Here is a 25,950-nt window from a genome sequence, read left to right as displayed (position 1 = left end):
CAGGGCCCAGGAGGTGGACAGCCCCCTGCAGCGGGTGGGGATGGAGGGGCCTGCGATGGGCGGTGGGACAGACCGCTGGGCAGCCCTGGACTCTCCAAGGCCCCACGCGTTCATGCCCGTCCTCTGCCCCAGCCTTTCCCTCGCAGGCAGGAGTTCCTGCTCTGAGCATCCTGGGCCAGGGTGGGGCAGGCGGTGAGAAGATGCCCACTCAGCCTCACTCCCTGCAACCTCGCTGTCCCTCCCTCCGTTAGCGAGAGCCTCCCAGCCTCCCTGGAATCTGAGACGGGGCCGCCCCTCCAGGCAGCACTCTCCTCCAGGCTGCAGGTTCGAGTCCCCTGCCATGGGTGCGCTGTCCCTGGCACTGCCCAGCCCAGGGGCTGCCCCGGGGCAGGAAGGGGTTCTGTCCTTGTCGGGTGCTGACTGAGCGCTGGCTCAGCCCCAGGATGACACACGTCGTCCCGATGATGACATAAACCCACCCCTTTATCCCCGGGCCACGGCCTACACTAGAGCGCACAGGACGCTTATCCGCGGCAGCTGGATGTCTGCGTGTCCCACGGGATGCTCCCCTGTCCACAGGTGAGGGGAGTGGGGCCTGGAGGGGCACCGTGGCTCAGCCGCTGGTGAGTGAACTGCCACACCCGTTCACTCTCACAACAGCCAGCCTCCCCCTCGCTGCAGCCTGGGGGTAGGTGGGTCTTTCCCGTTGGACGGAGAAGCAGAGGCTCAGCGAGGTTACTAAGCCACCCACAGGTAAGCGGCCGAGGACAGGGGCCTGGCGTGAGGCGGGTGCTCGTGCTTCTCTGCGGGATGGCACAGCTGTGCCACAGGCACTGTCCAGACACCCTGGCATCTCCCTCCCGGTCCCACCGTGCCACTGGCCCCACCCTATGATGGCAAACAAACAAGACGCCCGTGCCCACGTGACCGGGCCTGGCACAGAAGCCCTGCTCCGGAGCCAGGCCCGAGAGAGGCATCTTGGTGGGGAGGGTGGGGCCTGGCAGCAAGAGGGGGTGGAAAGCTGTCATGGTACCTTGAGCAGCCAGGCCTGCCCCCGTTCCTGGGGACCCCGGCAGCTGCCCTGGGCAGGATGAAGGGGTCAGGACAGGTGGTGGCAAGGACAGTCTTCTCTCTAGAAGATGATGCTCAGGTCCAGGCTTAGCCCCTCACTGGTGCCCGGCCAGGAGCAAAACTACACGCATGGGAGAGGGACAGGGGAAGGGAGCAACCAGGACTAGGGGAGAGAAAGGAAAAGGACCAGCAACCAGGGGGCTAAGAAGAGAGAGGGAAGGACCGAGGGGCTGGGCAGCTCTGTTGGCCAACCAGCCTGACCTGCTCCCTGGCTCCCTGCCACACCTCTGGCCTCAGGTGGGTCTGCCGTGCGGGGGTCGTCCCTCATGTGTGGATGGCACAAGTCACCGTCTCCTGTGCCCTGAGGCCACCCCTTCTCTCTCCCCGCTGTCCCCTAAGTTACAAGGATCCCTGCCTCCTGGGGCAGGGGTGAGGATGGGGATGGCACAGAGGGACTCAGCGAGCTGCAGCGTGATCGGCTCCTGTGAGTCTCAGCCCTACCCTGGGAGATGGCAGGCAGGACTATGGTCCCCATTTTAGGGACGAGGAGCCCTCAGGGGTGAAGGGCACGGTGCAGGGTGGGACGGAGCAGGGGGAGCTCCAGACCAGACGTCAGAGAAGCTGGGATTTACTCCACTAAGTGTGCCCCTGGGCAGGTCTGAGCGTGCCGAGCCTCCGTGCCCGCGTCCGCAAAAGCCGTGATGCCGCAGTGCCATCTTCAGGACCGGGTGAGGCTCACGAGGGAGGGAGGCGATACACTGCGCGGGTGAAAGTGTGAGGAGCACCAGGACACTGACATGGTCTCCAGGACCTCCCGGAAGACAGCTATGAACTGTAAGGGGGGGAAGCATAACCTCGCAGCAGAGAGACCGGCACGGCGGGGGCACCTCATAGCAAGTCGTCGCCAGTAAAAGGGCAAATCGGACGGCGGGCCGCCCGGGGAGGGACCCGGGAGGAACAGAACATCCCCCTGAGGTCTGAGGAACCACCGGACAATCCCGGGTGGACGCGCCTTTCACAAAGCAACCGGCTCTTCACCAATGTCAAGGTCACGAGAGACAGAGAGACGGAGGGGCGGCTCTGGGGAAAGGACACTAAAGAGACACGACGGGAAAGCTGCGCGGTGCTCGGGATTGGGCACGGCTCGCAGAATCTGAACGCAGCCCGCCAGACGGCACAGGCACGCCGACGTCAGCTTTGTGGGCTGATAACGGTCCTGTGGTTATTACGGACGGGAGCGTCTGCATTTTCAGGAAACACACACTGAAGAATTTAGGGGAAATGGGGCATCGTGTCTGCAACTTATTCTCAAATGGTTCAGGAAAAAAGTGTGTGCATTCTGTATATAAACGTATACGTGTAGGTACACACACACGCTCACAGGACAAAGCGTGGGATGTGGTAAAATGTTAACATCTGGGGAATCCAGAAAAGGGTATACATAGTCCATGTACGATTCTGATAATTTTCTGGTAAATCTGAAATTATGTGCGTCCCAAGGCCAGGGCCTTACCAAGCTGCTGCTGGCCTTCCCCACGTGGGCCTCCATCTGCTGCCAGTATTTCTTGGATTCCTGGACGATGTCTTCGTGGGTCATGCCTGGGGAGGGAGAGCGGACCTGGTGTCCTTGAAGGAGCTCGGCCGGCAAGGAGAGGCAGCGCTCTGTGAGGTGCTGGTGCCACCCACGGTCCACCTGCCTCTGCCTGCTCCCCTGGCAGTGCCCGGAGAGGGAGAAGCCTGGGTCCCCCAGGCCGGGCCGCTGCCTGAGAGCAGAGCCTCTGGGATGTTTAGGAAGCACCGGCTCCTCCCGAGGCAGCCCCCCAGGGGTCGCCCCCCTCTGCACCTGCCGCCGCCCTCGGGGGAGCCTGCCCTGCCGGCCCACCTGAGTACTGCTGCAGCAGCCAGACTTTGAGCTCGATGAAGCTGTGGGCGAAGTGGCAGCTGTCTTCCCGCAGGCAGCCGTAGCGCACCTCGTGGCGGCACACGTCGAACTGGAAGTGCTCCTGGAACTGGCGGATCTTGGAGTACTTGAGGGAGGTGGAGCGGACGATGTGCACCAGGCACCTGGGGGCAGGTGGGGGGAAATGCAGGCTGCAGCCCCCTTCTGCTGGGCCTGAGGGGAGGGTGCCTCCTGGGTGCCTCCTGCCCTGCTGACCGTATCTACAAGCAATGGCACAGGAGGCGGCAGGTGGGGGTCCCACACTCAGGCAGCCCTGGTGAGAGTCCAGCTGTGTGCCCCGCGCCCCCTCAGTCTGGGGCAAGCTCAAGGGCAGAGCTGCCAGCAGGAGCAGGACAACAGCTCCCCCCTGCTGCGGGGCTGGGAGAAGGGAGCCTTTCCCTCGGGTTCCCAGCCCGATGCTCCAGAACTGGGCTTGCACCCAGAGGGATAATAAAGCACCTCCTCAGGCCAGGGATGCTAATCACCCTCCCAGCAACCTTAGGAGGTTCGGAATCATCAACTGCTCAGTGAGGAAATCAAGGGTCAGGGTGGCCAGAGGACACAGGACAGGCCACTCCCCGACCAGCTGGGACTCCAGGGCCTGGGCTCCATCATCCCCGATGGGGCAGAGCCAAGGGGGGTCAGAGGGAGCAAACGTGGGTGCCTGGCTCACCCAGCCCCTCCCACTCTGCCGACGCTGATGTCACGAGAGTGGAGGGCACCGGACAGGAGTCAGAGGTGTGGCCTCCCGCTTGCCTGATGGGTGACCTGCTTCAGAGCCTCAGCGTTCTCATCCGTAGGCCACAGACAGCATCTCTGCCCTCAGGACTAGGGGACCGTTCTGATACCCAAAAGGGTGCTTGGGATAGAGATGCTCCATAGAGGTGGTCTGTCTGTCCTTTCCAGGGGGGTGCTGGCTCTGAGTCCCAAATTCTGCTCCTTGCCTTGACACCCTCCATCGACCCTCTGACCTCAGCTGCTCCCCAGGCCTCTGAGCCGCCCCCGGGAGCCTCTCCATGCGCCCCCGTCCCCGGGCTGGGCTGTGGGTCACACTCACTTGTTGTTATAAAAGCTGTGCTTGGCAGCCAGGTTGGAGCAGACGGATGGAGAGTCCTTTGTGCCTTTGCTGATGATCCGGGGTTTACTGTCAAAGCAGATCTGCCCGGGGAGGGCCTGGGCTGGAACCCGGCATGACCACCCGGGTGGGGGTGGACACATGGGTCCCTGGAAGCCCTGTTCTGAGTGCCTGAGTCTGGGAAGTGAGGAAGGGAGTCCCAGGGTCTGTGGTCCCCGCCTCTCTGGCTCTCGCTCACAGGTAACCTGGGCCCTGGCTCTCTGCTCCCACCCTTCCTTGGGTTGGGATTCACCATGCCATGCCGAGGGCAGGGGTTACCCCATGCCTCAGCCTCAGTTTCCTTAACTGTGCACTGGGGATGACCACACAGGGTCTGTCCCACAGGTTCCCTGTGAAGCTCAGAAAGGATGTAACCGAACTGCAGGTGCTCTGTAAAGTACACGCAGCCGTCCGACCGGGAGCGGACACCCGGGCTGCCTGCTGTCCGCGTCTCCCTGCCCGCTCCGAGTCGGGGGGAGGGCTGGCTGTGTGATGGATCGGGGTGGGGCTGAGCTGCACCAAACCCGGCCAGCATCCAGGACCAGCGCTCTCACTCCACAGAAGTGGACCCTCACAGGCCATGGCTGGGTGGGGAGGCAGGGCCCAGCAGGGCCTTCTGTGACCGCTCTGGGGAGGGAATGGACAGCAGCCTGTGGGGCTGGCTGGATCGCAGCTGGGCCTCCGAGGGTCCGAGGATACCCCCGGGAGAGGATACAGGCCGGCCACACGCAGGGAAATAGGCAGGGAGGGGCAGCGGGCACTGAAGTCAGCACCACCGGGCAAGGCGGTGAGGAGGGTGGAAGGAGAACCTACAGCGCCCGGCCCCAGCCCGGCCCACGGCGGCCGGGAGGGAAGAGCCGGTGCGGTCACTTCTCTTCTGGCCTCAGTTTCCGCCGCCCTCGGTGAGGGGCTGGACAGAGCCTCTGAGCCTCACTGTCTATCAGTCCGAGGACCCACGGACTCTAGGGCCAGGCCTCCCAAACCACAGGCTCCAGGGCTGCCATTCCGGGGGAATGCGCCAGGGAGCCCTCCCAGCCCTGACTGTGCCTCCGCCGGGGGCGGCGGCGGGCGGCGCGGGGCGGCGGCAGGTACCTCGCAGAGGAAGGTGAAGATGCCCTGGTGCTCCTTGAGGAGCTTGGCGATGGTGAGGCTGCCGCGCTTGACGCCCCCCAGCGGGTCGAAGAGCAGGTCGCGGTTGAGGGTGCCCTTCCGCTCCTCGGTCCACACGTCGATCTCCTCCTGATGGTAGGCGAAGGTGCAGTTATCCCCGTACTTACAGTCCTGCTTGTTAATCATGTCTGCAAAGAGGCAACAGGACACACGTTCTGCCAGGCGGGAAGGCGGCCCCCTGCGCCCCCAGGACCATTGCCGCGGCCCGGGGGGTGCAGCACCCCCTGGCGGGGCTGGGGCTCATCTCCGACACGTGGGTGGTGCCCTGCCCGCACGAGGACTGGGGAGGGCGCATCCTCTTAGCTCTCCACCGGGTGGGTGGGGGTGGGGATGCACATCTTCATCTGCAAAACATGGCTACCATCAGGCACCCCCAGAGTTTGAGGGTGCAGGAGGGTGGGTACAAAACGGTGACAACAACAACAAAAAATCGCTGACAACATTAAGCACTTAACAACACTGTGGCTGTCATATTTGCTATGTAGACGCACCAAGACGCTTGGCTGAGGAATAGAAGAACGCATATAAGGTATATAGCTGTCTATTCAATTTCAACCAAGTCGACATGAGCCAGGAGTGAGGGCAATGGCAACAGAATACTTTTTAAAAGCTAACATTTATTGTCCTGGCTGGTTTGGCTCAGTGGATAGAGCGTCGGCCTGCGGACTGAAGGGTCCTGGGTTTGATCCTGGTCAAGGGCATGTGCCTTGGTTGCGGGCACATTCCCAGTAGGGGGTGTGCAGGAGGCAGCTGAATCGATGTCTCTCTCTCATCGATGTTTCTAAAACTCTATCTCTCTCCCTTCTTCTCTGTAAAAAATCAATTAAAAATATATATATATTAAAAAAGGGTCCCAGGTTCGATTCCAATCAAGGGCACGCACCTTGGTTGCAGGCTCCTCCCCAGCCCGGGCCCTGGTCGGGGCTCGTGCAGGAGGCAACCCATCGATGTGTTTCTCTCACATCGATGTTTCTCTCTGTCTTTCCCTCTCTCTTCCCCTCTCTCTAAAAGATCGATGGAAAAATATCCTCCGATGAGGATTAACAAAAAAATAAATAAAAATAAAAAATAAGTAAGAGCTAACATGTATGGAGCCTTACTATGTGCCAGTCCTCAGTGCTGTACACGGGTTCTTTCCGCACCTTCCCGCAGCCAGTGGCCCTGCCGCATAGCAGGCTAGCTCTCCACCAACGGTGCGGCCACCAGCTCGAATGGAGCCCCCCAATGTTCCCGCCCGTCTGCAGGGCTGGTCCGGCGGAGACGCTCTCTCGGATGTGGGAGTCATCCTCGATGGGCCACACCTGCCCTGCCCGCCTGCCTGCCGTGAGGGGCAGAGCGGCAGCCTGGCGTGGGAACTCCGCCCCGCCGCAGGCCGCCCACCTTTGCACAGGTAGTAGGAGCCCACGAAGCTGGTCTTGGTGGGCCGGGGCCGGATCCGCTTCCAGGTCTGGTCCTCGGAGCTCCGGAGCCGGCCGAGCAGGATGTCCCGCTTGCACTTGTGCTCAAGGCCCTCGCGGTAGGTGTAGTCGCCGGCCCTGGGGCCTGTGGGGGCAGGGGGGCAGGGACGGTGACTCGGGGAGCAGAACTGAAGGCGATGGCTGACGGGCCCAAGCAGTGGGAATCGGCCCCCTGTCTACAAACCTGCCTCCTTCACCGGGGCCTCCGCCACCCCCACCTCCATCCATATGCTCTCTGGGGCCTGGGAGGGGGGAAGCCCTTCAAGGAGCCCCTTCTCAGCCCCCCGCCCCCCGCCCCCCGGCCCTCTGGTGAGCCTGAGCATTTCCGTGTTTCCTTAAGCGAATTATGAAGACAGTGCCCAGCAGAGAGCAGACCTCCACAACGCCCCCCTCTTTTCCTGTCTGAATGGCATCGCCCGGATTCATCCTCCCTCCCCTGCTCCTTTCTCTTCCTGGCCAAGGGGCCGCTGTCCCCGGACATTGGAGTGGGGTGATCTCCTTAAAGGGACCAACAGGAAACGGCCCTGTGGGGGCCCCCTGCGGTCTGGCTGCCAGCACCAGGTGGGCCCCGGCTCCCGGCCTGTGGCTTCCTCAGCGCAGGGGCAGCGGGCGGGGGGGTCGGGAAGAACTTCCTCACGGACACAGCCATCCGCCAAGGTGGCTTCTGCTCTCGTCCCCGCGGGCCCGTGGAGCTCTGGGGGATGACGCAGGCGGGGCGACGTGTGTGGGGGTGGGCCGGGGGGTCTGGCAGCAGGTGGAGGACAGTAACTGGATGACCCCGAAGGCCCCGCCAACTCCAACACCCTGAGGGGGGATGCAGCCTGCTGGGATGTCTAACCTGGGATCCTGTATCGCCTAGAACAGTGGTCAGCAAACCGCGGCTCGCGAGCCACATGCGGCTCTTTGGCCCCTTGAGTTTTTAGCAAAGGCCAGCTTAGGAGGACCCTAATTAAGTTAATAACAATGTACCTACCTATATAGTTTAAGTTTAAAAAATATGGCTCTCAAAAGAAATGTCAATCGTTGTACTGTTGATATTTGGCTCTGTTGGCTAATGAGTTTGCCGACCACTGGCCTAGAAATTCGGGGCCGTCGGCTTCTGGCAGAGAAACCCCGAGCCTGAGAGTCCAGAATCCTGAGACTCTGGTGAGCTGAAAATCATCTCCCAATCCCGGGCATCTCTGAGCGCCTTCCACCGCCTCCCTTGGATTTGGGGTCTAGGGACTCCCCTGGGGCCACCCAGCTAGTGTCCTCTCCCAAACTCCTTTGCCACCTGGGTGCTGGGCAAGGTCTGCAGTCACCCCGTGAGAGACACTCAGGGGGGCGTGGAGGGGCGCAGCTGCGTTCCCGCGGCGGGCGGGGTCTGCCGCAGCCAGCGGGCTCTGCACGCCGCAGCCAGGTCCCAGCCTCCGAGACGCACCAGCAGCGCCCCTCATGCCCTCCAGCCTTCCCCGCACTGGTGAAAGCCCCAACCCCCACTGTCTCCCTGTCTGCTCCTGTGCCCGCCCTCCTCTCTGACGGGCACACGAGGACCTGTCATTCTGGGTGTCCACGCTCGCGATCCCCAGCATCTCTGGGCAGAGGGGCGAGGTGCGGGTGCACGGTACCTGTTTTGGGGTAGCAGAGCTGGCAGGCCTGCTTGAACTCGTGGGTGGCAGCCAAGGGGTTCTTGATGAGCAAGGCGGTGTTGGGCATGGAGGGCTCCGGCTGTGACAAGAGGAAGTTGGGCATCTTGACCACTGGACGAGGGCTGGAGCCACCAGGGCCAGCCTGGGCACCAGAAGTGGGGGCTCTATGACCCACCCAAGAGCAGAACTGTAGCCCAGGACCCTCCCTCTTCCTCTGCCCTCCCAGCCCGGGAGCTCCTTCTATGATCCAAGAATCCAGAACATGGGGACTGGAGAAGCCTGGGGGTAACGGTGATCTCGTCCTAGAGCCCCGCCTGGGACACAAGCCCAGCAGGACAGCAGAGCAAGAGGAGTGGACCCCGTGGGGCTGTGCACGCCCCAGCCTCCATTTCCCAAGCCCCACAAGACGAGGCGAGGTTGGGGACTTCCCCGGGGCCACACAGCTGGTGTGCAGCTGAGGCAGGAGGCCAGGCTGCCCAACTCCTGGTCAAGTGCGCGCCCACCCGCCGAGCCTGGCTGAGTCCCGAAACCAGGGATGTTACTAACGCTGGAGAAGTCACTCAGCCCCCCTGAGCCTCCATGCCCTCTTCTGCCAGACCCGGCCCTCTGCTCACCCTCCCAGCACGCGGCTCAGTCGGGAAGGGCTGAGAGGCCACCTGCTCCTGGGCCCCTCCCAGGGGGGTGCAGCCCCTTGTCCCAGGCAGAGGGCTCACCCCCACTCTGGAGCCCACAGCCCTCGCCTTCCACCCCCAGGTGCATGGGATGGCTGGTCACGCATCCTCACCGCGTCACTCACCGAGGCGGCTGGTTTCTGAGTACCGCTGGGGGGACGCTGGTCCTGTGAGTTGGTGTCCTCTGGGCAAGGAGAAGACAGGGGGTCACAGCCCTGCTCTGAAGGGTGTGAGGGGCCCTCCGAGGACTTTCTCCATGTTTCTAACCCAGAGGAGCCACCCAGGCTACATACCTTCTCCTATCTCAGTGGTCGGCAAACTCATTCGTCAACAGAGCCAAATATCAACAGTACAACGATTGAAATTTCTTTGGAGAGCCACATTTTTTAAACTTAAACTTCTTCTAACGCCACTTCTTCAAAATAGACTCGCCCAGGCCGTAGTATTTTGTGGCAGAGCCACACTCAAGGGGCCAAAGAGCCGCATGTGGCTTGCGAGCCGCAGTTTGCCGACCACTGGCCTAACTCTACCCCCGGGGACAGGGAAGCACCCCAGCCTGCGCATGTCCCCACACCTCCCGCACCCCCACGGGCCCAGGAGACAGCCGCAGCCCCTCAGCTTGGCCGCAGGTCCTCAGAGACTAGCTCAGGTCTCCAAGGCCCCCATCCTGCCCGCCCTCCTCTGCTCCTGCCTTGGGAGACATCCCTGTCATGCGGGCCTGTGGGGACGGCTCCCTCTGCTGGCAGAGGCCTCCTGCAGGAGGCGCATCACCTCCCCTGGAGCCCCTCTGGCCCTGAGGTGCGGGGAGCCCCTCTGCGCTCCTGCGGCCGGGAATTCCCTCAGCCGGGAGCTCTCTGGGCCCCGTCTGTGGAAAGCCGTGCCTGGAGGGGCCCACGTGGGCCTGTGCCTGTCTGGGTTCCTGGCACCCAGCTGTGTGGGACTGAGGGAGCCCATGGCCTTGAACCCACCGGCCTAGCGACCCCAGTCCCTGGGAGGCTGGACAGAGAGCACCAGACCACAGGTCTGGAGTCCTAGCCTGTCCCAGCTCTGCAGTTCGATTTTGAACACGATACCGGCCCGGCCCTGAGCCGAGAGCCTCAGGGGGACATGGCCCTGGGCCTGACGGTGACAGGACCCGGGCTTTGGCAAACAGCTGTGATCCCAACTCCGCTCTCCGGAGACTGGAGCCGTGACGGCCCCTTGCACACCGTCAGGGGGGTGAGGGGTGACTGCCACCCGGGCCTCACCCATGAAGGAGCTGGGCTTGTCCAGGGAGCCCCGGGTTGACCCGAAGCTGTCCAAGGCGTCCAGGCGGGTCTCTGAGTAGGGCAGCAGTTCCAGGGAGTCCAACGCGGAGCCCGGGGGGTCAAGGGCATCCAGCACGGAGGCAGCCAGCTTCTTGGAGGGGTCCATGACGAGGCCAAAGGAGGCGGGGGGCAGGGGGCTGGAGACGGGGATGGACCCACCCACCACCGGTGGCAGCAGCGGGGTCCCGCCGGGGAACACGGGTATCAGCTGGGGCAGCTCGCTGGGCACACCGCTGCCAGGCAGGCCGCCCTGGACCAGGGACTGCAGGGTGGAGGGCCGGGGTCAGAGAACGCACCTGCCCAGGCCTGGCACGGTCGGCACTGGGACAAGCCAGCCCTCCGGCCTCAGCCCTGCCTGACCCCTGGGGGAACCAGGAACCGCCGCCCCCCCCCACGCTGCCCCCCCTGCACATACTGCAGCTTCACGTGTCTGCCCCCAAAGCCTGTTCCCCCCCCCCCGCCCCCGTGACAGAGATGGGGCCATCCCTCCACCCGCTGTGGGACGTGAGGATGACTGTGGCGGGGCCCAGGCAGGAGGGGGTTCCGGAGAGAAGAGAGGGCTCACCAGTGAGTCCAGAAGGGTGTCCAGCTCCGGACCAAAGACGTCCCCGTCGGAGAAGTCGTCCAGGCCCTCGGTGCTGGGCAGCGCCCTGCTGCTGCCTTCCAGGGGCGCCAGCAGGTCCAGCACATGGGGGAACAGGGGCATCGTGGGGGGGGTGGGGAGGAGGGCCGGGGAGCCTTGCAGGTCCATGTAGCAGTCTGTGGGGTGGGGGGGGGGGGCTCAGTAGCTGCAGGAGGTCCTGCTTGGTGGGAGTGGGGGCCGTGTCCCAGGGCCCTGGGTCCTCCCCCAACACCCTTCCTCCTCCCCCAGCTCCTCCCCTAACCCTGCCTGCCCGCTGGCCTGACCCAGTGGCCGAGGCTCAGTCTTAGTCCAGGAAGTGGGGCAGGGTCCTTGAGCCCCACAGTGTGTCCCTGACGGGCCTGGCGCAGTGCCTGAATATCCCAACCTGGGCAAGCCTCCTTCTCTGAGGGACACTTTTAAAGTGACCTTCGGGAACCAGTGAGAACAAAGGCAGAGGACTTAGACAGAGGTGGACGCCGGGTGAGGGGGCCGGAGTGCAGAACATGGGACCAGCACCCCTCACTTTGAGGTGCCCCCCCCCAGCCTGGACAGGTGCTTTCCCCTCCCTGTGGGGACTCTTCCTGAACCCACTACTTGCTCTCCTGCTTCAGGGAGTCCCCAGGAGCCCTTGTCTGCAGGGCTGGGGCTGGCTGAGCCCTTCCCTGGGCCCGTCTCCACCCCGTGCCCTTGCGAGAGGGACACTACCTGTCTCGATGTCATCGATGGAGCCCGGTCCGTTGGAGGGTCCCTGTGGGAGGAAGGACAGGGGTCAGGCAGGCCCGGGCTGGGAGGCCACGGCGCCCAGCGCTCGGGTGTCCCCGGGCCCGAGGGACTACGGCTGCTGTTAACCTCGGGCCTGGACAGGACGGCCAGGAGGGCGCCAAAGGGCCACGCCCCCATCACCAGTGTCCGCCCCAGGCCCCGCCCCGGCTGAGTCGGCCGGTGGGACCCACTGTCTGTTGAGGGAACCCGGCAGAGCTGGCTCTGGCAGAGCCGAGGGCCTCACCCGCTCCGGCCGCTTCCTTTTGTATAAAGTGGGTAACACCGTCACCCCCCCCCCCCCGGGGCTTTAGGAGAAACCCTTGGACACTTGCACCGAGCTTGGAACATGCCGACCTGCAGGGAGGGCTCCACGCGCTTGGTAAATGGTAACGTGAAATGTCAGACCCACGCGCTCAGAGCTGGCCGGGTGGACTGGGCTCTCACCCGCAGCCTCCACCTTCGGTCCCGTGCATGGCTCCTCCCCTCCTTCCTCGGCCCCAGCACGTCCTCCCCGGCCCCCTGGGTCCTGCACCGTGGGCTCTGCCAGCACCCTGATCTTGCACATCCCAGTCTCCAGCACCAACGATAACTCTTGGCCATGGCAGCCCGAACAGACTGATGCGTTCATTCATTCTCTTTCTGAACACTCACTATGTGCGAGGCTAACAATTCCTGGTTACACACCACGATGAGTGACGGTTACAAACCAGGGGAGGTCGCGCCTGCCTCCACGCAGCCTGCGAGGCCCCCAAGGGCAAAGCCACGCCTCCCGCGGCCCGGGCACAGCGGCGCCCAGGGCTTAGAAGGGGCTCCCTGGATGTGTTGAGTGGATGGATGGCAGTGCTATAGCGCCCTGGAGGGAGGCCTGCTGCTGCCTTGCTGTGTGATGCTGGCCCAGGCCCCTGCCCACTCTGTGCCTCAATCTCTCCTTGTGGATAACGAGGCAGGACACAGGCTCCATCGGTCCTCTTACAGCCTGTCCCTCATCTTGCAGAAAGCCTCCAAGTCCGCCCAGCAGTCCGTGTGCGGTGAGTGGTGGGGAGTCATGCATGTGCTGAGCCCTGCCACACCCACATGAGGAGGCCCGCGTGGCTGGCCCCAACCACCTTTCCTTCCCTCCCGCTGCCCATGGGCTATCCCGGAGGGCCCCTGCAGTGACCACTCCCACCAGCAGCAGCACCGCCTGTCCCCACGCCGCCGTGCACCCCAGAGCTGTCCTCACAAGCCTGGCTCAGGCCCGGGCCCGGGGCCGGGCTGCAGTCACCCCTCTCCCCAGAGCAGGCGCCTGGCTCAGCAGCGGGGATGAGGAGAGACTGAGGCCAGCCCTTCAGTCTGATGCCCCGGCACCTGCTGCCTGAGGTCACAGACACCCCAGGGAGTGGGCTCAGAGCTCTGTGGTGGATGAACACGCTAGCTGCTCCTAGAGGTGGGGAGGGAGGCTCGGGGCCCTGGCCCGCCCTACCTGTTCTGCCACACCAGCCGCAGTGCCGTTACTGAGCAGAGAAAAGGTTTCCAGTTCCTGCCAGAGATTGGGGGGGGGGGGGAGAGGTGAAGATCCCGGAGAGATGCTCAGGGTCCCATCACCCAGGCGGTCGGTCGGGGTCTGCGGTCCCTCCCAAGCTCCCTGCCCCCAGGGCTGCTGAGAGTCACCTGCACTCTCTCGGGGTCATATTTGGGCGCCTCCTTTCTGCCACCATGACCTGGAGAGAGGACTTCCAAGCACACACTCCTGCTGTGTGCCATCTCATCCTCTCGTTTTGATCCTCTCAGGTGGGCACCATTATCCCACGTTCCAGGTGGAGAGGGAACTAACATGCTCAAGGTCACAGCAAGACTCGAGAGCCGGACCCTTCCTACGTGCAGCTTCCCGGCACACAGTAGGTGCCAAGTGAACCAAACGGACACCAACATTTCAAATACGCGCCATCGGGGTTATTTGAGGACATGAGGCTGAAGGCCCAGGTGCGCCCAGGTGCGGAGGCGCAGGCGGGAGGGCACGGCCTCAGGGCTGGTGTCGGTGAGCTGCGCGCTCTGGCTGCGCTTTCCTCGCCCTAAAGATGCTGAAAGTCGTCCCCGGGCTTTCAGCCGCGAGAGGGAGGCCCACCTGCTGCCACTCCCTTCTGGCCTGGCCTGGCTCTGGCCACCCTCACCTACTTCTCCCCTAGGCGCCTGGTCCCCCTCTTCCGGTCTCCCCACCTCCACCCCCGCCGGCCCCCCAGCACCCCGAGCCCACCTACCTGGGGCCTCTTATACGCCTTCCGAACTCGCAGCCCCAGCTTCTGAGCCAGCTCCTGACCCAGCTGGGTGACGCTTTCATCCTGAGGAGACAAGACACGGGGTGGAGCGGTCGTCCGCCCGGCTCACCCGGCGAGGGGGCCGCGGGAGCCCACGCTGCGGACGAGGAAGCAAGCTCCCGGAGGGGACGCTGGCTGCCCAAGTCCCACGGCGAGAGCGTGGCGGGCTGGGACCAGACTCCGTGCTGCTGTTTTTGTCTTGTAGGGAGAGCAATGGGGTGATTTTTGTTTATATTAATATTGTCCCGTTGCTGGACACAGTAAGTGTTCAGAAAACATTCACCGTTATTCTACTTTTTGTTTATTATTCCTGCTCCCCCAATTCAGTTCAGTTCAGTGAGAACCTTTCTTTGGACAGTTGTCCCCATCCACACAGCATTCTCCAGCATTCACAGCAGGTCCATGTCACCTAGTTGTCATAGCTACGACTCCGGGGAGGGCAGGAGGCTTTACCCGCTGTCCAGCCCGGCGAGGGTGGTAACGTGCCTAAGGGAAGTACCCAGATGAGGGCACCCCCGCGCTCTCGCTATGTGACTTGTGTGACTCTCTCACGGCCTTGTCTGGTTTTCTGATTCCCTTCCATCCTCCGCACAGTACTATGATGCATGGTATGCCATCACCCCCATTTTGCAGGGGTGCAAACCAAGGCTCCGAGAGGCTACGCCATGTGTCCAAGGTCATACAGCTAGCAGGTGGCAGACCCAAGACTAGGACCCAAAGCCAGGCCAGCAGCCTGCACCGAGACCCTTGGACCATCGTGCAGTGACTTCCTCTCTGCTCTGCTCACCCAAATCTTTCTTGCTTCTTCCAGCCCCACCCAAGCCCCGCCTCCTCAGGGAGTCCTCCCAGCCCTTCCCAGGAAGCACTGACCACCCCCAGTCCTCTCACACCCATTATTTCAGGGATAAAGTAGGATGGACACATTATAAACGTGGGGCTGATACGCAGAGAGGGGAAGTGCTTTGTCTAAAGCCATGCCAGGGGTCCATGGTGGAGCCAGGCCTAAGCTGGGATATTTCCATTTGTCTCCTAGTAGACGGTGGGTCCCCGAAAGGCACAGACTGGGCGCCGTGTGGGCACTGAGTAGATGCTTGCTAAGTGGGTGGGGAAATGGGGAGGGGTGATGTGCCCAGCATGCGTGGGCCGGGGCAAGCAATGCTCTCTGTTGGCCATTTCCCACCGTCTCCTCCCGACCTAATGACAGCCTGGACATTGGGACCCACACAGGTGGCACCCCTTTTAGTCTCACTGCCACCCTGCACTCCGAGGGTCTCACCGGCTCTAGGATCAGAATGCCTGGGTTCAAATCTCAGCTCTGCCGCCCCCTAGCGGTGACGCTGGGGAAGTTCCTTCCTCTCTGTCCTCATCTTTAAAATGGGGATAACTGTATCCGCCTCCAAGCGTTGTTTGTTGCAACTGAGTTAACACAACGTATCTTTAGCAACACCCGGCACAGAGCTCAGTGCTAACAAAAGTATCTGCAGCTCCATGTGACAGAGGAAACCGAGGCTCAGAGAGATGGGGTGGCTTGGCCCGAGTGAGGGCCAGTGCAGAGGGCTGGCGCCTGGCCCTACGCCGGGGGCCCTGGCGTGGATGCAGAGCCACACTCACGTGGGGCAGGGCGAGCGAGCAGCGGCTGCTGCACTCATAGGCCTCCTTGTGGCGTCCCAGCTCGTTGAGGGCGCGCGCCTTGCGGAACAGCGCCCGGATGTTCTCGCCGTCCAGGCTCAGCGCCTTCTCGCTGTCCTCCAGCGCCTTCTCATACAGGCCCTGCCGGAGAGGAGCAGGTGCTCTGTCAACCCGTTACCCTCCCTCCCCCAAGCCTTTGCCGCTTCCCCCCGCCCCCCGAAGACTGGCCTCCCTTCAGAGGATGGGTAACAGAGACAGAGGATGCTGGAGGACCCGGCTCCCTGAGGGAGAGGCTCCAGAGCCACAGGAAACAGCTCTGGTGTTCACACTCCGGTCAAGGGCATCCCTGTGTCCAGCTGCAGGGGCGGCCAATAGGCATTGTCAGGACATGGAGGGAGGAGCCTCCATGCTACCGTGATGAGCCCAGTCACTCAGGCACGTCTGTTCCGTGTCTGCCTTCAGCTCAGAACACCATGGACTGCGCCCTGGCCGGTGTGGCTCCGTTGGTTGGGCATCGTCCTGTGCGCCAAAACGTTGCTGGTTCGATTCCCGGTCAGGGCACATGCCCCGGTTGTGGGCTTGATCTCCAGGAGGGGGCATGTAGGAGGCAGCCGATCAATGTTCTGCTCTCACATCTACGTTCCGCTCTCCCCCTCTCCCTTCCTCTCTCTCTGAAAATCCATACAAAGTCTTTTTAAAGAAGAATAACAAAGGCGCCTTCAAGAGGACGTGAGCTCAGGAAGGCAGCCGGCGTACTGAAGAGTGTGCGCAGGCCCCTGGCGGGCCCGTTTGTCCAGAACAGTCCACTGTGAGTTCAGGTGTCGCTGAGCCTCCACAGAGCCCACAGCACAGCCTCACAGGATCTGGCGCGCGCCTGAGGCCGCGAGCGAGCAGGGCGGGCACGAGGGGGAGGCTGGAGCTCTGAGGGCGGAGAGGAGACTGAAGTGCGAAAAAAGACGTGAGGGTGTGATGGAGGCAAGGAGCCCAGGAGGGCGGGGAAGAGGCCAGAGGTTTGCAGAAAGAGGCAGGGGGATGAGAAGAGGGGTTCTCAGCTCTGACTGCCCACAGACTCCTGCCAATGCCCAGTTCCCCGCCCCCCCCCCCCCCCCCCCCCGCCCCAGATTCTAATGTGATCCATCTGGGGTTGGGCTTAGGCACCAGTACCATTTTATTTTACTTATTTATTTTAAATATATATTTCATTGATTTCAGAGAGGAAGGGAGAGGGAGAGATAGACATAGAAACATCAGTGATGAGAATCATTGATTGGCTGCCTCCTGCACGCCCCCCCCCGACTGGGGATCGAGCCCACAACCCGGGCATGTGCCCTGGACTGGACTCAAACCCGGGACTCTTCAGTCCGCAGGCCCACGATCTATCCACTGAGCAAACCAGCTAGGGCGCCAGTAGCATTTTAAAAACCGTTTCTTTATCGGAAACTTTTACGGATTGATTTTAGAGAAAGGGAGGGAGAGAGAGAAACATCGATTTGTTGTTCCACTTAGTCATGCACTCCTTGGTTGACTCTTGTATATGCCCTGACCAGGGATCGAATCTGCAGCATTGGTGTATGGGGACAGTGCTCTAACCACCGAGCTCCCCGGCCAGGGCTGGACAACAGCATCACTTACAAATCGTTACTATGTGTTAGGGCTTTAAAAGCTCCAGGTGAGTTCCCGGGCAGCCGGGCTGAGAGCCCAGGGGGTGATGGTGAGGGTCAGCCAGGAGGATGCACAGCCGGCCTGGCTCACTGGGCGGCCGGGGACGGGGGGCGATCGGGGCGGGGGCGGGGGGAGCGGGGAGGGCGCCAGGCTCACCATGGTGAAGTAGCAGGCGGCCCTGTTGACGTGCAGCTTGCACAGCAGCTCCTGGGGCAGGTGCACCTGGTCGGAGGCGGCGTAGTCGGCCACGTTCAGCCCCTCCATGTACTGCACCAGCGCCTGCTTGTGGTCCTTCTCCCGGAACAGGTCGTTGCCCTCGGCAAACAGGTTCTGCACCAGCTTGAGCAGAAAGGCCTGCGGGGGGGGGGGGGGGGCACACAGCGGGGCTCAGGGCTTTCCCCATCCAGCCCGGCCCGGCCGCCGGCCCCCACGCCCCTTCACCACCCCCGGCCCGGCCGCCGGCACTCACCTCATATTCTTCTTGCTTTAGGGGTAGTGTCGACCTAGCAGGAAAAGGAGAGGAACACGAGGTCTGGTGAGCAGGGATCCGGCCGCGTGGAGGTCCAGGAGCCGGGGCCACGGGCCAGAGGTCATGCCTGGAGCGGCTGCTCCAGCTCCGTCCTCAGATGTCAGCTTCGGGATCAGGGTGAGGGGGCAGCACTTTTTTCTCCCTAAATCCTCACCATCCTGGCCTTCCATCTCCCGTGACAGGGAGGGAGGGAGGCTCGTGTCTGCCCCAGGCCCGGCAGCCGGGCTTTCCCGGGAGCAGGTGCTCCAGGCGAGCGGCTGTCCTCTGCCTAAGAGACCGGTCCTCTGGGAATGACCGTGCCCCCCACACCAGACCTGACTCTGCAGCCCCAGCACCTCCAGCAGCCCCCCCCCCCGTCCCCTTCTCCCGTCCCTTCACTAAACACAGGACCCGCCAATGCCAGGCCTCCTCAGAGCCGGCACCCCCTGGGACTCTTCGAATCCTGTGAGACCCTAAACAAGTTCCTGGTCTCTGAACCCCAGCTTTCTCATCTGCAACCCGGAGGCAAGACCGCCTCCTTTCCCGGGCCGCGGTGAAGACTAGGACCACGACGCGCGCCAAGGCCCGCCCGGAGCCCGGAGGGTGTGCTCAGCGAGAGCATCACCGAGCCGGGTGGCCGGTAGGGGAAGTGGTACCCGGGACAAGACCGAAGGGTGACCAGGGCCAGGGAGCGCGGGTGCGTGTGGGGTTCGTGGCTCACATGTGGGGCGCGCAGATCCAGTCCCCGAGCCCCTGCCATGCCAGCCCCTTCCCAGCACACCCCACCTCCCCACACCCCAAGGCACACGGGACCCGAACAGCAAAGGCTCCGTGAGCAAGAGGAGGAGGCTGGAGAGAGCCTGCCGCTTCGGCGTCGCCTTCGGAGGACGCCCTGCTCGGCCCGCCCGCCCGGCGCGCACTCACTGGATGAACTGCAGCCCCTTCTCGATGTCCGCCTTCCGTCTCTGCCTCTCCATCAGTCTCTGGGGGAGAGAACGGTCCATCAGTCCGTCAGCAGGGGCCGGGCCCATCTGCCCCCCGCCACGGACTCGCCCTCACTCATCCCTTTTCTCAGGAGCAGAGGGGAGGTACCGAGGGCAGTAACCTGTCTCAGGGCCTCCGAAGACTGAGCCACGCCACGCAGCTCCTGCCCTCCGCGCCCGAGTCCCCCCGGACGTGGAGCCTGTCGCGGGCCCTCGACGGCCACGGGGCTGCATGGAGGCCCCCGCCCTTTCCCACAGCATGGCTTGGGCTGCAGTACTGCACGGGACACCCTCAAGTTCAAGGGGAACAACCTTGTCTAACCATCACACTCAGTCTGGGGAGAAGAGACAGAAAGAGCAACATGACGCCCCTGACTAGAGATACAATGTAGTGCCACGCCCTGGGCCAGGCTCGGACTGAACCTTTCAACCGCACAGCGAGGCGGGTGTCATTCTGCCCCCATCTTACCAAGGAGGAGCCGGAGCTCGGGGAGCCCCCACCACGAGCTGGCGTACCGCTGAGGCAGGGTTTGAACCCAGGCCCCTCTCCTTTCATGCCCCGCCCCCAGGAGCCCCTCCCCTCAGCCCTACGTGCACCATCTTCATACAGTACGTGACGGTAAGAGAACCAGACGAACGAGCAGCAACTCACCCAACTCGGACTTCCTACAGATGAGAAGAACTGACCCTGAGACGTTAACAATCAGATAATAACACCAACAGTTGCTGAGTGGTAACCACGTGCCGGGGGTTGCCACGATCGTTTTACACGCAGTTCCTTCCTTCACCCTTACTCCCCGCACCACCCTCAGGAGGGGCTGCCATCATGTCCCCACTTTGCAGAGGAGGAATCAGAGGCACAGAGACGTTAGAGAGACCTGCCCAAGGTCACACAGATCGTTCACGGGGGAGCTGAGATTCAAACCCCGCAACCTGGCTCCAGAGCCCCCACACATCACTATCACCCTTCCTGTCACCCACTAAGCAATCGGCCCCGCCGCCCCCACCCCCCGGGGACCCCTCAGCCTGGCCCGGTGCCCCTGCTGCCTGCTGCACAGCCTCCCCTCCTTTCTGGGTCACAGGCAGGGAAAGAGCTGTCCACACTGTCTCCATACCCTCACCTCCCACGCCACTCCCCACGCACCCCACCCACTCCCACGGCTCCGCAGCCGCCGGCCAAGGGCCCCCCACCCCAGGGCCCTCTCACTGCTGCGTCCGTCCGTCTGGCAGAGGGACAGGTTTCACCCGCCTTTCCTGGCGCCCCCGCTGCACCTGCCCGGCCCTCCTCACAGCCACCTCCCCCATCATCCCGCTCCGTCCAGTAGGGGCTCCTCTTCCCCTGCCCAGGTCTCCAGACCAAGGCACGGGCTTCCAGGGACAACACTCCTGTTCTCCTCAGGCCACACGCTCTCCCCAGGGGAGCCCTTGCACTTGATTACCCCTGAGTCACCTCGATGACTCACAAATCTGTCCCGCTCACCAGCCCCCCCTCCCCCATATTTCAGATTCCTATCTCTGGCTTTCTGGGTAGAGCTACCTGGATGTCCAATGACTTCCATGTCTTTCCCAATCCTAGGCTCTCTACCTAGAATGCCCACCCCCCACCGCACCCACACACCTAGCCAATCCCATTCACCCTTCAAGACCCAGCTCAAAAAAAAAAAAAAAAAAAAGACCCAGCTCGGAGGCGTCCGGATCCAGAAAGTCCTCTCTGGCCCACCCCCGCTGGGTTGCTTGATCCTTGAACTCATAACATCCCAATCTTTTAAAAAATACACTGAGTGGCCAGATTATTATGATCTCTGAACGCATAATAATCTGGCCACTCAGTGTATATCCTACCTAATAATAGAGTAATATGCAAATTGACCATACCTTCACCATGCCCACCAGCCACGCCCACCAAGAAACCGTTGCAGGGACGGCTCCTAAGATCCGTCGCAGGGACACTGGGTGCGGCTGAGCCCAAGGCCGGGAAAGCCTCGGGCAGAGGCTTTCCCGGCCTTGGGCACCAGCGGGGAGCCTGCACGGATCGCAGGCAACGACCAGGGGGTCGGCTCCTAAGATCTGTAGCAGGGATGCTGGGGTGCAGCAGAGCCCAAGGCCGCCGCCCGGGGCCAAGCCCCAATCCTGAAAGAAGGCAGAAGGCGGTGGCCACAGGCAAGGCCTGGGTCCCCGGTGCCAGCAGAAAACTGGTGCAGGCAGCCAGGTGAATGAAAGTCTATTGCACGAATCTTCGTGCAAACGGGTTGCTAGTCCTACCTAATAATAGAGTAATATGCAAATTGACTGTACCTTCGCTACATCCACAAGCCACGCCCACCAACCACACCCACCAGGAAACCGTTGCAGGGACGTTGGGGTGTGGCGGAGCCCGAGGCTGGGAAAGCCTCGGGCGGAGGCTTTCCAGGCCTTGGGCACCAGCGGGGAGCCTGCATGGATCGCAGGCAACCACAGGGGGTCGGCTCCTACGATCTGTAGCAGGGAGGCTGGGGTGCAGCAGAGCCAAGGCCGCTGCCTGGGGCCAAGCCCCGACCCTGAAAGAAGGCAGGAGGCGGTGGCCACAGCCAAGGCCTGGGTCCCTGGTGCCGGCAGAAAACTGGTGCAGGCAGTCAGGTGAATGAAGGTCTATTGCACGAATCTTCGTGCAAACGGGCTGCTAGTCCTATATAATAAAAGGCTAATATGCAAATTGTCCCCTCGACCAGGAGTTAGACCAGCAGGCAGGCCAGCCAACCGCCCATATCCCCTCCCCCTGGCCAGGCTGGCTGGACCCCACCCATGCACGAATTCATGCACCGGGCCTCTAATATCCTATCTAATAAAAGCGTAATATGCAAATTGACTGTCACTCCAACACACAAGATGGCTGCCCCCATGTGGTCAAAGATGGCTGCTCCCATGTGGACACAAGATGGCCGCCACAAGATGGCCAGCAGGGGAGGGCAGTTGGGAGGAATCAGGCCAGCAGGGGAGGGCAGTTGGGAGGGACCAGGCCTGCAAGGGAGGGCAGTTAGGGGCGACCAGGCTGGCAGAGGAGGGAAGTTGAGGGCGACCAGGCCTGCAGGGAAGGGCAGTTGGGCAGGACCCAGGCCTGCCGGGGAGGGCAGTTAGGGGTGACCAGGCCTGCAGGGGAGGGCAGTTAGGGGCAATCAGGCTGGCAGGGGAGCAGTTAGGCATCAATCAGGCTGGCAGGGGAGTGGTTAGGGGGTGATCAGGCTGGCAGGCAGAAGCGGTTAGGGGCAATCAGGACAGCAGGCAGGCGAGCAGTTGGGAGCCAGCAGTTCTAGATTGTGAGAGGGATATCCGACTGCCCGTTTAGGCCCAGTCCCAGATTGGAGAGGGTGCAGGCTGGGCTGAGGGACACCCCCCACCCCTGTGCACAAATTTCGTGCACTGGGCCTCTAGTATACATATATATATTTACTGAGTGGCCAGATTATTATGCGTTCAGAGATCATAATAATCTGGCCACTCAGTGTATATATATATTTTTAATATATTTTATTGATTTTTTTACAGAGAGGAAAGGAGAGGGATAGAGAGCTAGAAACATCGATGAGAGAGAATCATCGACCAGCTGCCTCCTGCACACCCCCTACCAGGGATTTGCCCGCAGCCAATGTACATGCCCTTGACCGGAATCGAACCTGGGACCTTTCAGTCCACAGACCGACGCTCTATCCACTGAGCCAAACCGGTTTCGGCTATATTTTTATTATTATTTTTTTTAAAATATATTTTATTGATTTTTTACAGAGAGGAAGAGAGAGGGATAGAGAGTTAGGAACATCGATGAGAGAGAAACATTGATCAGCTGCCTCCTGCACACCCCCTACTGGGGATGTGCCCGCAACCAAGGTACATGCCCTTGACCGGAATCGAACCTGGGACCCTTGAGTCCGCAGGCCGACGCTCTATCCACTGAGCCAAACCGGTCTCGGCTATATTTTTATTATTGATTTCAGAGAGGAAGGGAGAGGGAAGAGAGGGATAGAAACATCAATGATGACAGAGGATCATTTATGGCTGCCTCCTGCACACCCCACACTGGGAATCGAGTCTGCAACCCGGGCATGAGCCCCGACTGGGACTCGAACTGTGACCTCCTGATTCATAGGTTGACACGCAACCACTGAACCACATTGGCCGGGCAAAACATCCCAATCTTAACTCAGCAGCTTCTCCCTAACCCAGTTTCTCTTCCATTAACCCCCAACTCTAGTCATAGCTGCGACTGCCATCCTGTTCCGTCTTCCACCTTTACCTGTGGAACGTTTCTCCCTCCGCAGCCCCTCCCGCCCTTCCACAGCCCGGGCTGTCGCTCAGGCCCTCGGGGCTCCTGCCAGCAGCCTCCAGGAGGCCCCTCCCACCTGCGGCCACGGGCTGGCGGTCAAGGATATCTGTCTAACACACGTCAGTGCCACGCCCCAGCTCAACACCCTTCCGGGCGTGCATGCGCGCGCACACACAAAAGAATGCATGTGTTTTTTTAAAAGTTGAAACCCGAATACACTCTGCCGCCTAGTAATGTAGCAATGCCAGTTTTCTGGGCCTGATAAGATAAGACAACTATAAATTACCCTCCGGGAAAGCTGGGTAGGGAACTCTGTGCTATTTTTGCAATTCTCTGCGAATAAAAAGTTTAACAAACAAAGCCTTCCATGACACCTACTAGCAGGGCAAGTCCCGGGCACACAGCACTGTAGGCACGGCCTCCCTCCAGCCCGGCCCAGCCTGGACTCTCACACTCTAGCAACGTCCCATTCACGCTGCCCATCTGTCTGGAACGCCCTTCAGACCCTCGCTTCCTTCCCACCCTGGCCACGCCCGGTGCTTCAGTGAAGCTCGGCCCAGGGGGTCCTCTACAGGAAGCCTGCCTTCCCCGACGGCCCCGAGCTCACCACAACCGCTGCACCTGTCCTGGTTAACTGACCTCAGGTGCTGTGTGCCCAGCTCTCTCCAAACTATGAGCGCCTAAAGGCAGAGGCTGCCCCTGGTTCATCTCTGGGAGCCAGAGGAAGGCCCAGAACCCACTGTGGGGAAGGGGAGCCCCGCGAACCCCAGCATAACAGCGTAGAGACTGATTTCAGTCTTCGGTTACCAACCACTTTCTCCTACCAGACATTGTTCTAGGAGCTTTAAATGTAATACTCAACGCTGACCACATCCCTACGAAGATACTATCATCATCCCCATTTTACAGATGAGGAAACCGAGGCTCAAGGAGTGAAATGATCTGATAGTTAGTAAGTCATGAGCTGGGGTTTGGACCCTGGCAGTTGGACTCTGGAGGCCACCAGTCACCTCCCAACTCAACGTGTTCCTCCCCATCCCCATGCCCACAGGACGTCGCCAGTCTCAGCCACACGCCACCGCCTGGCACTCACCTGTCCCCGGCTTCTTGAAAAAGCAGCAGCCAGTGCAGAGTGCAGAATGCAGAGTGCAGACTGCAGACCACACACACACACGCACGCACTCATACGCACACACGCATGCACGCACGCACGCGCATGCACGCACGCATGCGCACACACGAGCACACACATGCACGCGCACGCACTCATACGCACACGCGCATGCACGCACGCACTCACGCATGCACGCACACAAGCACACACATGCACGCACACGCACTCATGCGCACGCACGCACTCATGCGCACGCACACATGCACGCACACACGCATGCGCACACACGAGCACACACATGCACGCGCACTCATACGCACACCCACATGCATAAACGCACGCACACGTGCATGCGCACGCACGAGCACACACACGCACACGCACACACTCATACGCACACCCGCATGCATACACGCACGCACGCACGCATGCACACACGAGCACACACACGCACGCACACACACTCATATGCGCACACGCACACGCATGAGCACACACGAGCACACACATGCACGCACACAAGCACAAGTATGCACGCACACACGCACATACAAACACACATGCATGCACGCACACACGCATGCGCACATACGCACTCAAGCACACGCCTGCACGCCTGCACGCACACACGCATGCGCACTACCAGAGGTTGTGTCATCTGCAAAATCCCTGGGTCTCCTGACTCACCAGCCTCAGTGGCTTACTCGGAAACCTGGCAAGGTTTCTTCCCCCATCCCGACCTCACCTGTCAGCACCAGGTCTGCACCCATCCCCACCCCACAGTGCTATGGGCCCTGCCAGGCCACCCTCGGACCCTCGGCTCCAAGGAGGCCAGGAAGGGGTTTCGGCTCATTTTTGGAGATTATTCACTGAGCGTCAAGCACCTTCTATGGCAGGGGTTTGAACCTGGGGTCCACGAGAGAATTCAGGGGTCCATTTACAAGTTCGTTTGTTTTGTTTTTTAATCCTCACCTGAGAATATTTTCCCCCATTGTTTTTCAGAGAAAGTAGAAAGGAGGAGGGTGTAGGGGAGAGAGAGAAAGAGAGAGAGAAACAATGATGTGAGAGAAACACATCGATTGGTTGCCTCCTGCACTGACCCTAACTGGGGCCAGGGGTCAAACCTGCAACCCAGGTATGTGTCCTTGACCTGCATCGAACCTGCCACCCTTCAGTGCCCAGGTCGACGCTTTAACCACTGAGCACACCGGCGAGGGCCATTTACAAGCTTTTTGCACGAACCTGTACCTGATATTTAGGATGCCCTTCAATTATGGAGGTAGGCAATCCACCGCTATAGCCTCAGTGCAGGAAACCACTGCTTTCCCAGCACATTCCAGCTACTGCAGACGTAACAAACATCGCTCACACTCATCACCACGGCCAAGTCATGGTGGTCATGCTCTCACCGCTGGGTTTTGCTTTTTAGTGCACGGCCACAGGCCAGCAGGGCTGGTTTCCTCTGTAGCCTGTGCATTTCACGTTTAATGCATTTAAAAGCAGCATCTGAGGAGGCTGCCTGACGGGTCAGTGGGGCAGCGATGATTTAAAAGCTCTGTTCTAAGGAATCATGTTTTTATCCCTCCAATAATCTCACAAGTAGGTGTTATGACCCCCACTTTCCACAGAAAAGCAAGGCTTGAAAAAATAAAATCATAAAACAAAAAGTGTGCCTGGCCAGTGTGCTCAGTGGTCATGGTTCGATTCCTGGTCAGGGCACAT

General features: G+C 61.3%; 1 protein-coding gene across 1 annotated transcript in view; it reads right to left on the bottom strand.

Moving 5' to 3' along the window:
• Positions 1 to 25,950, bottom strand: part of ZC3H7B (zinc finger CCCH-type containing 7B) — a 39,705-nt gene that overhangs the window by 5,054 nt on the left and 8,701 nt on the right. The window contains exons 2-17 of the mRNA XM_054719565.1: positions 18,759 to 18,817; positions 17,796 to 17,829; positions 17,483 to 17,680; positions 15,647 to 15,805; positions 13,979 to 14,059; positions 13,204 to 13,260; positions 11,685 to 11,727; positions 10,923 to 11,116; positions 10,298 to 10,619; positions 9,176 to 9,234; positions 8,359 to 8,458; positions 6,675 to 6,836; positions 5,217 to 5,422; positions 4,068 to 4,168; positions 2,954 to 3,135; positions 2,585 to 2,670 (exon numbers count right to left, since the gene is read on the bottom strand). Of these exons, the coding sequence (XP_054575540.1) occupies positions 2,585 to 2,670; positions 2,954 to 3,135; positions 4,068 to 4,168; positions 5,217 to 5,422; positions 6,675 to 6,836; positions 8,359 to 8,458; positions 9,176 to 9,234; positions 10,298 to 10,619; positions 10,923 to 11,116; positions 11,685 to 11,727; positions 13,204 to 13,260; positions 13,979 to 14,059; positions 15,647 to 15,805; positions 17,483 to 17,680; positions 17,796 to 17,829; positions 18,759 to 18,811 (2,037 nt within the window). The 5' untranslated portion in view covers positions 18,812 to 18,817. The remainder of the gene's footprint in view (positions 1 to 2,584; positions 2,671 to 2,953; positions 3,136 to 4,067; positions 4,169 to 5,216; positions 5,423 to 6,674; positions 6,837 to 8,358; positions 8,459 to 9,175; positions 9,235 to 10,297; positions 10,620 to 10,922; positions 11,117 to 11,684; positions 11,728 to 13,203; positions 13,261 to 13,978; positions 14,060 to 15,646; positions 15,806 to 17,482; positions 17,681 to 17,795; positions 17,830 to 18,758; positions 18,818 to 25,950) is intronic.

Source organism: Eptesicus fuscus, chromosome 7 (assembly GCF_027574615.1).
Source record: "Eptesicus fuscus isolate TK198812 chromosome 7, DD_ASM_mEF_20220401, whole genome shotgun sequence".
NCBI lineage: Eukaryota > Metazoa > Chordata > Mammalia > Chiroptera > Vespertilionidae > Eptesicus > Eptesicus fuscus.
This window is presented reverse-complemented; position numbering and strand designations above follow the sequence as displayed.